The sequence below is a fragment of the Gambusia affinis genome, linkage group LG22, assembly GCF_019740435.1.
Source record: "Gambusia affinis linkage group LG22, SWU_Gaff_1.0, whole genome shotgun sequence".
Taxonomy (NCBI): domain Eukaryota; kingdom Metazoa; phylum Chordata; class Actinopteri; order Cyprinodontiformes; family Poeciliidae; genus Gambusia; species Gambusia affinis.
The window spans coordinates 8,640,032-8,650,017 of record NC_057889.1 but is presented as its reverse complement, the minus strand read 5'-3'; the positions used below and the strand labels follow the sequence as shown (position 1 = coordinate 8,650,017).

The 9,986-nt window shown below is 40.1% G+C and overlaps 1 protein-coding gene across 2 annotated transcripts in view; it reads left to right on the top strand.

The window, feature by feature from the left end:
- The first annotated feature begins 529 nt into the window (after positions 1–529).
- lin28b (lin-28 homolog B (C. elegans)) overlaps positions 530–9,986 on the top strand; it is a 31,770-nt gene continuing 22,313 nt past the window's right edge. Inside the window, exons 1-2 of one of the 2 annotated variants that reach the window (XM_044107352.1) lie at positions 530–941; positions 8,801–9,003. In XM_044107352.1, the coding sequence (XP_043963287.1) occupies positions 911–941; positions 8,801–9,003 (234 nt within the window). In that variant the 5' untranslated portion in view covers positions 530–910. Of the gene's footprint in view, positions 942–7,875; positions 8,140–8,800; positions 9,004–9,986 lie in introns of those variants that run through there. The other variant, XM_044107353.1, reaches the window with a different exon arrangement.

The following is a 9,986-nucleotide window of genomic DNA, read 5'->3' as shown; positions in this document are numbered from 1 at the left end:
AGAACCACTTTCCCCTCCTACTTTATTTTCCAATCAAATCCCAATCACCGATTTGAAACCAGCTGGCTTTTACTGCTGTATTGTAAGGAAAATAGCAGATAATAGATCTATAGGAAAAAGTTTGGGGGTTATGAAATCAAAAACTTGCAATAAATTTGCTAATGCATTTGGAAGATGATTTTTTTTTAAGAATATATGGTTTGGGGGGGTATTTTGGGACAAATGTTTGCTTCAGCTTTGAACAGGCAGCCCTTTGAGTGGTTGAATGCTGATTGTGGACAAGCTGAGTGGGGGATGTGAAGTATGGATCATTATCAACAAGGGAAAACGAGGGGTGGGGGAGAATGGGAGCATGTTGGGGGTGGCCACACATTCCACATGGTTTAAAAGGTATAGATGATGCCACACAGAGATTTTTCTTTTACTTTGTCTTCCTTAACGGAAATCTGGAATGGGGACATTTTCCTTCTGGATTACTGCACGCACCATTTCACCATTAAACATATTGGCGTTCGTGGTTGAAGGAGCAACTGCGCAGAGCGGCATTACCTTCTGAGCATGCATGGAGAGAAGTTTGGAGTTGAAATGAGAATATGGAGTATCTTGGAGCTGATTTCCTAGAACTGAGCCGCAGCCTCCCAACAGTTACCTCCTGGTCCAGTGTGACACGTTTCCAACAAATCTGCCCGACCAGCCGCGCTGTCGCAGGTTGTGTTACAGACTCACTATAAAATATTCATCCATGGAAAATCTCTTTGATTTCACTCGGCCATTTGTCTTCAGTGTGCCGCGCAGGTAAATGCCAGCCTAAACATGTGATTCAAACTGAAGCATCCGCACAAGAAAAAGTCTGGCCGGATCACAGATCTCATTCATCCACAGAGTGGGGGGAAAATAGGAAAGGGGGAGAATGTCTACTGCCTCAACTGCCTCTCCTACAGGTGAGTCTCCAGAAATACTTTGACCCAGCTGTAAGCGTTTACTGTTTTTTTTTTTCTTTTTAAATTTTTTTATCATATATAGGCTATATAGCTATATATATTTGCTTTTGCTTTTGGTGGCATAAAAAACACACGTGAAGCTGAGCTCACTGACCTGAAATGACCCCTGTTTAAAGACAATGTCCTCTTTTCAGTTACAATCAAAGATGCGCGCACATGCATGAGGCTTTTTTTTTTTTTTTTAAATCGGAGCAAAGCTGCATGTCTTACTTTAGAAAATATGCGCGATTGGATTTAAAAGGCAACTGTGAATATTTTCATTCATTACTTGATCACCTCTGAATCGGCTAATTTTAAAAAGAAAATAAAGAAGATTTTAGTTGGGAGAGCCAATCTATGAATGGGTTGTTGAATGGATGATCTGACCTCATGACGTCAAAAACTGCAAAGAGAAAAGTTTAATAAGAGCATGCCGTCCACTCGTTTGCAGGTATAAAAATAAACAGTGATTAAATGTTGAGTCGGACGGATTCAAGCAGGCATTTGTTGCGGTCGCGGGCATTTTAAAGTTTAAGTGAATTTTGCGCGTCCTGTGCAGAGCCGCTTTTCCGTCTACCCCCTTCCAGTGACGTCACCAATATTTCATTCACACATATTCGCTTTTATACCAGACTGAGAAATTGATCCAACGTCTTTAATTACATCCCAAAATAATCTACTTTTGCCTTTTAGGTAAAAAGAAAAACCAAAAACTTACTCATTCGTTAGTGCAAATGCAAAATCTCGTTTGATCTATTAAATGCGTTTATACAATTATTTTTAATGGAAACGCATCGAATTTTAATCTACAATGTTAGATATTTAAAAGTACACATATGAACCCAAAAATGTGGTTTTATTATAGGCGGTTTGTGATAAAAATAAACTAAACAAAATCAAGAGGGAAAAATTCTTGAAGTTAATTTCTTTTGTCGGTGCTTTTATGATCTCCGCGTAATTATTTTTTCGTTGAGTCCAAATGATATTTAACGAATTCCGTAGCTTTTTCAAAGGAAGATGTTTATTATAACGTAATAACAACCACTCTTGATTTCATCCCGATGTTTAAAAAATATATATTTACTACACAATCCGGAATCACGTAATCTATGACGTAATAACCGGAATAAATAATTAATACATCAACTTTATGTTGAGTGGTACATATCAATCATTTTTATACATTAAATACAAATAAACATTAAAGAGCATATGACTTGCCTGGTTCCCACTGTTTACCCTTTCCGATATAAAGTTTTTATTTTTTATTTTTTTATTTTTTAAATAACGGATTGGTAGCTGGAATGCATGAAGTAAACGACAAAAAACAACCCTCCTCACGCAAAAAAGGAAAGAGACACGGGGTTCAATGAACCCTTTGAACTACATTGACAGGAGTAGGGTGAAGGCAAATTTTCTCTGGGAGCCTACAGGGTGCAGGAGTGGGGGTTGGGTGGGGTTAGCTGGGGTGATGGAGTGCAAAGTCTGCTCAGAAGGTTGGTATTCAAGCAACTCGGGAATCTGGCTTTGTTTATCAGGTGCTCACAAATGCAGATTCTACTCAGCCCCCCTAGCCCCCCACCACCACCACCTCCCCCCCAAAAAACAAAAAAAAAACATCAGGATGTCTTCAGGATTTTTCCAGATGCGTCAGTGTAACTTCCTGTTCACATGATCAGAGCTCTCAAAGCTATCATCTCAGTGGTTCTGTTTACCATAAATTGTGGTGGAACTACTTGGTATGACAACAAGCACCAACCCAAACCACAATCCAATTTGTTTCCCTATCCTTTAAGGAGAAAATGACAAAGTTTCAAAACATCTTCATCAGGTTCCTATCCGCCTATGTCTTCAAATTTTGGCGGCTATCTCAAATGTTTGTTTAATCGTCCAATCATGAATGGTGATTGATGTTAAGCAATGTTTAAATTAATTAGAGGTATGTTGCACAGTTTGATCAAACAAAAACCAATAGGTCAAGCTAAAAGAAAGCATTTTTTTTCTCACCCTTATGTGCAAATGTAAAACTAAATTTGTATGCAGGCAGGATTTATCAGTACACATTTTTCTGTTCTAAATCTCATCAAATAATTTCTACTTTAAGGTTACTTTAACATCATATTTATTTTCCTAAAATTATACTAACAACTATCCAGAGTTGGCTGACATGCAATACACTAAAAATAGTTTGTTAAAGAAAATTATTTGTTTGTTTCTGACAGAAATGATCCAGCAGCTCTAGTGTTTTCATTTTAAAATATAATTAATTAAAGCTAAACGTATACTGTACATTGCTTCAGAGTAAATAACTGTTACACAATTGGGCACAGAAATTAAATAATTTACAGAGTAATTTAAATCATATTTCAACATGAAAGTTCCCCACCTATGCTTAAAAAACTAAAAACACCCTCATTTGACTGGGATAGACAACAAATGAAAAAACTATTAAGAACTTAAAATAAATAAATGCAAATCACTGAGGATGTTGAAATAACTAAAACAGTTTTTCAATCTTGTTCCACAGCATTTATTTCTAAAAACAGACAGTTTACAGTGATGCCTCATTTGTTTGCTTTCATTAATCAGCAATGCCTGAATAAATGCATTAATATTTTCTTTGAACACATGAAATAAAGGAGAATTCATAAAACAGCAGACAAAATATCCCGACATGCGTGAAAAGCAGAAGGAATCTGAAGCTTTTTTAATATCCAATACTTTCTCCACTCTTAGTCGTCTGTAGGCATTTTCCTTCAACTGCATGAAAAACTGTTTAATTTTTTTACTTATAGTAACACAGGGGGAAGTAACCATTTGTGGCTTAAGAAAAACCTTAGAGGAATAAATACTACTAAATGCAAAAGGCTGTTTGCGATACCACAGTTTGTTACTTTTAAGATGTTTACAATAACTAATCCAAATTTAAGTCTGTAGTCTGACTTTTTATAAAGTGTAACCATTAATTGATGTTGAGTAAGGAAATCTACATTTACTGTCCAAAAAGATCAGTTTTTTCATTAATGTTATTATTTTTACCAAATCCTGGGATTTTATTCATTGTTCTTCTTTGATCATAATCAAACAAAGCTGAAAATAAACCAATCCCTTACAAATGCAAATAAAAACTAACATTTTTTTTTAATGCTTTTAGCTTGAACAACTAACACAAATAAACTCTGACGTCCTAATTCTGTTCTTTTAGAAGAAACAAGTCAGGCAAAAATAAAAAATTATAACCTTTTTGTAAAGTTTGCATGAAAATCTAATGACTTTGGTTTATTTGATTTAGTTATTCCAAAATGTACAACTAAAAAACATATCACAAAACTGTATGGGACTGTTTTTAAATATATATATATAAAAAAGCATATTTAGGAGAGCAAAACAAAAAGGCGACCAATGTGTTACATTAAGTGAGTGAAGGAAAAGCTTTGCTAATTTCTGACTCGTAGTTGCTTTTATTACAGAGCATTGTTTGGCTGTTAAAGCTTAACGAAGGACTCCTGTCTTTATCTAGATATTTTTGATGGATTTATTTATTTTATTTTTTTTTAAATTAAATCACTTTAGATTTTATGCCTCTTGAAATTCCCAAGAATCTCCTTTTTCCATTTTGTTTTTAAATACCTCCTTGTAGCTAAAACAAAAGCACAAGCCTCCCATGCACAAGTACTCCCTCTCTTCCACATGACGGTGAATAGCTCAGAGGTGATCTCCCCCGACTGTTCCTGATCAGAAAGCTCCTGTCGGGGATTTGAGTGAGGGGATAACATCTGACACTGGCATCCAGCCCTCTGACCCCAGCCGTAATTCTGTGGTGACTGCGGAAGCCTCCACCACAAGCATCTTCAAAAACAGGGCCTTTTGCGCGGGGCGGGGGGGTAAGCAGTGGTGGGCTTGGATTGGGCCGGGCTGGGGGTAGGAGCAAAGCCTGCGAATTCCGGAGGGCGGACTCTTTGGCGGTGGGTGGGGATATGGGCTTGTTTTTGTTTCATTCCTTCCGACGTGTTTTTCCCTCTCTTCTTACAACCGGGAATAACCCCCTGAGAAACGTCCCACCAGGGTTAGGTGTGAGATAAGATGAAGAGGTTAGGGGGTGTGAGGGGGTGGTGGGGACTCTCCAGAAGCAGACTATTTTTCATGCTTGTTGTTTTCGAGCTGGTGGACGGCCTTGAGGATTCACAACCATCCCCTCCTCCTCTTTTTTCTCTCTCCCTCGCTCTCTGCAGCATTCTGTTTTTGAGCTCAAGGAAGAAGAAGAAGAAGAAAAGGAACAAATTGTTGTGGCGTTTCAAGTTATGGAAAACCTGCCAGATATAGTCAACGCTAATTGATTCTCGAACCTGCATGATATTTCAACAATAAAGACCGCACAATCATCCATTCATCCATCGTTCTCCTTGTATATTATTAACTTTACTGCAGCAGTTTGCAAAGACGTGCAGGATGAAAGCAGCAAAGCCAAAACCTACCAAGTGGAGATGAGAAATGACAGTTTTCGGGGTTGTTTTTCCAGACTTTTCTGCTCACATTCCAAAGCTGTGAGTTCAGCTCTCCTCTGGTGCCCACTAGGATGCTGGGAGGTTACTCGTTGGAAACATGAGCTTGTGCTTTGTTTTACATTACTCTTATTTTTTTTATTTCTTAAGTTTAAGCTTCAGGTACAAAAGCGGTGTTCAGTTTATTTTTGGTTGAAATGGTTGAAACAGAAGCCATTATTTGAGATTTAAATCAAATTTATTGCTTGCCTGTGCTTCCTGTGTCATCTTGTATCTGAAGCATTTTGTTGGTTGTGGATGTCCAGACAGATGATCAGATCTTAATAGAAAAAAGTAGCTAAGAAAAACATTTTTGTAAAATAAAATGTTTTACAAATTTAGCCACGCTGTGATTTCTTTTAAGAAACACAAATTACTTAGCAGCTCATTGCCTACCAATTTGTATTTAAAAGGGTGTCAATTTTACAGTCTCCAAACCTTGACAATTCATACTTTTTGTAATTGGAGACAAACAAAAAATAATTATAAACAATTATTTGTAGCTTCCTTCAACCAGTTGATTCAGATTGCGCATTAGTCAATAAGTTTTACTTAGAAGTGCCTTTCATTATCAAAATCCTGTGGTGCTTCACAATAAAATAACAGAAGACACACAAAAAAAAGATAAAGCAAAAGTCAAACAAATTACAATCAGTATAATTCAAAAAGGTCAGAGGAATCTTTAGCTGACTCTTGTGAAGTTCACTGATCCACAAAATGTAAATAAAAGTAGAGTTTGTGTGCAAGTGCAGTAGCAGCAGACAGCCTGTCTCCCTTTACTTTTCTCTGTCTTCAGAGATAGCGAGCCCTTATCAGTTGGCTTCATGAACCAGGTGGTTGACATGCAGCTGTAACGGTTCAGAAATATAGAAAGAATTATCACCTTACAAAACTTTGAAAAGCCAAGCCAGAATCTTAAAGCGATTTGCAGCTGTACTTTGGACTAACTTACGTTTAAGTTAAGTTTTTGAGAAATGGGTGAAGAGTGATTCTTTCAGCATCTTGACTGTGTTTCCAGCAACAAATAACTCCAGGCAGATTCTTTGTCTTTATTCTGACTGTATTCAAAAAAATCTATTTTTAGAAACCTTCTCACCAATGTGGTGGATGGGCAACGTGGTGCTAATATGATCCACTGAGACAGCGAAATATTCGGATCCTTTTGGCATCACCTTCAAAGTACCTTGAGCCATAGAAACTTTTTAAAACAGCTTGCCAACAAGCTTGCAGCTCACCAACAGCAGTTTTTAAACTTTGCAACACCAATAAGAGCAACGGAAGGAGCGCCTCGCGTTTTCTACATCTTTACAGGCGACGTTTTCCACACAGCTGGAAATGTCCTTGTAAGCAAGTGATAAGTGTTGGAGCCTTCTTTCAGTCAGCTGACTGGGGAGTGTGCAGCAGTTTCCACACCTAGGCTGTCTGTGTTTTCTGGGAGCTGAATGTTTCAGCAGCCAATAAGAGAAAAGTGGAGGAACCTTTTCTTCATTGGAGGGGGAAAGCAGCATTTTGCTACTCTGTGTTCTACTTTAGTTTCCACAATGAAAGTTGTTCTCTGTGACTCAAAAAGGCTAATTTGGCCTTCTTGTAAGTCAAGCCTACATTCAGCAAGCTGACAAGGCAGTGTGCAGCAACAGATTTGAGAGGAGCGTTCCTACACGACTCTATTCTCCACTCTTCGGTTTCCGTTGTGTTTTCCACATACAGGAACCATTTCGCACAGAAACATTTGTCTTTCTTCTGGGCAGTGGAAACATTCAGTAGCCTTCTTTCAGCCAGGTGGCTTTTCAGCATGAAGCGACTGGTGGAAAAGCTGAAAAATCCCTCGGTACTTGTTTGACATCTTGCCTTTATTGCACATGAGCAGTGTGACTGCACATTTTTACTTTTTTTAAACCTCTGTCAGTCTTGGTACAGGTGACCAAGCTCAGGGTAATTGCCACATGTCATTAGCATTATCATTTGCTTTTGTTTATGAATTGTTCCTTGATTTTTTTTCTTGTTTTTCTTGTTGCCATCACCACCCAATTACCCCGCAGCATTCATCAAAGCATAATTTCATCCCATCTAATCATCTAATCTAATCTGAGTGCATAATAGGCTCATGGTTGCCACACCAGCCCATTTATGATACAGGAAGGGATGGAGGGCTGATGATGCAAACAGTATCTTTCTTACCTGGAATGTGCGTGATTACTTCACGAAGGCTGTTATGGATTTTGTCCTGTTGCCTTCATTGGTGGGAGCAGAAATTAGAAACAAGAAAGCATATAATTGACAAAGTCACGTGTTCTCACTACGGGAACGGGCACAGCCAGTAGGAGAGCGAATGAGAGCGAAGGAGGGAGAGAGAGAGAGAGGCAGCGAGTGAGGAGGAGGGAGGGGGGGAATAGAGCGAGAACAGAGGTGGTGTGAGTGAGGAAGGGATCGGAGGGAAGAGAGAAAGACATGACAAAAATATCAAAAGGCAGAAAGCACGCCGTACCATGCGAGCCAAACTGGCGACCGACGGGATTGAGGATGTCGGATTAATGGTGACGACCGCAGCCCGTTTTCGCAGAGGAAGCTTCTCTATCGCAACTTGGGCGCAGAGGGTCCGCGGGGAAACATGGCCGAAGGTTATTCTGCAATTATTATGAATTTTTCCCCCCCTCCTCCTCTTCCCTTAAAAATATTTTTCTGCTCTTTAATGCGAGCGAAGATGGTGAGGAGGCAAGGAGGCAAGGTGCAGCTTGACTATTGTTGCAAAGCTACTAAAACAGAGGAAAACCTGAACCGCCCCTTGCCGAGCACCGTATCTAACCATGTTTGGCTGCGTTAAGATACGCGCATTGTTAGAGCGTAGCCGTGTAGTAAAAGAAAAAAAAGCTCGATAAACCCATGTGTACACCTGCCTTTTTTTCCCTCCCCCTTTACAACTCCACAGCAGGAACTGGGTTGTAGATGCACGACAGGACAGAAAAGCCCCCCTCCACAAGTTACAGAGCATGCCTGTGCACGATGCAGCAGTGGATGCACTCATCTGTCACGGAGTAACAACTTTTCCAGGGTCACCACACATACACAGCATTTGTGTGGTCAGGAGATATCAGTTTAGAAATGTTCTACCGCCCGTGAACTTCACATTGCAAGTTATAGGGGAATCCCCGCTTCTAAGTTTGAATTCTTTTTTTTATTTTTTATTTTTTATTTTTTTTTTATAATGCAACTTATGTAAAGCGGTATGCAAGCCGGGGGAGATCCCTTTGTAACCCCGCAGCTTTCTGTGTGTGTTTCTAGGAGGGCCGGGTAAAGGTGGCGGTGGAAGTGGCCGAGAAGAACCCGCCAAGTCCACCGAGCAGGAGGAGAGGACTCGAGCCCAGGTCCTGTCCGGATCGGGCTTCTGCAAGTGGTTCAACGTCCGGATGGGCTTTGGATTTATATCAATGACAAACAGCGCGGGGAGCCCCGTCGACCCGCCTCTAGATGTTTTCGTCCACCAAGTAAGTCGGAAAGCAATTAAATAATTTAATAATTAAATAACTGATCTGTGATGGTGATCAGTTTGATTTACGCCCGAACTAAGGGGCGGTGGGGGGTGTGGTGTGTTTCTCCACACAGAGAGCCAGTTGCTTGTTACATTGTATCATCCGGATGTTTTGCATTGCCCAACATGTTACTGTGTAATCACACGTTGTCCACGGGCTTAAAAAAAAAAAAAAAAAAAAAAAAAAACACGTTAAGTTTCCTCTTTGGGCCACATGCGACCAGCTCTCCCCTCCTCCCCTCCTTGCCCGCTTCCCTCTGCAGCCCTGCGAGGGGAAGGGAATAAGTGTTGTGTGGCTGTGACACGGTTAGTTTCACACTTTGGCCCTTAATGGACAGCAGAGCTCTCTTGTCACCCAGCCAGCCTGCTAACATGTCGGCGAGCATGTGTCTCCGCTTCTTCTTCTTCTTCTTTTTTTTCTTTTTTTTCTTTATAGTCTTAACTTGACGCCCTCACGTTGACTCTTTTGGTCTGCTATTCTCTGCTGCTGTTGCTTTTGTTGTAGGATTTTGTGTGATTTAACGAGGAGCTTTCTGAAACGTATGAAGCCAGGCTCGCTTTTCCACCACATGTTGCTCTGTTGATTTATTGTGTAGGCTACGGAGTTCATTCAGAGGCCTTGTTTTCGACTCTTTCCACACTCTTTCTACTCTGTTAACTCGGCCTTTTTTTATGGTCCTGTAAAGTTTCTCTTCGAGGATATAAGGAGATTCATGTTTGCCGTTTCTTTGGACACTCTGTCCTGTAGTTGTGGGCTTCAGGAGCCTTTGAGCTCAACTGGTCGGGGAAAGAGGGTCAAGATTTTGGCAGTGATATAAACTATATACGTGTAGGATCCTGAAAGCCCACAAATCAGTGGCGGTTCTGGCTTGAATGAGGCCCTGGGCAAGCACCACCTTTTTTTGCCCCCCACACAACTAATTACTCCTAAAGAGGTTC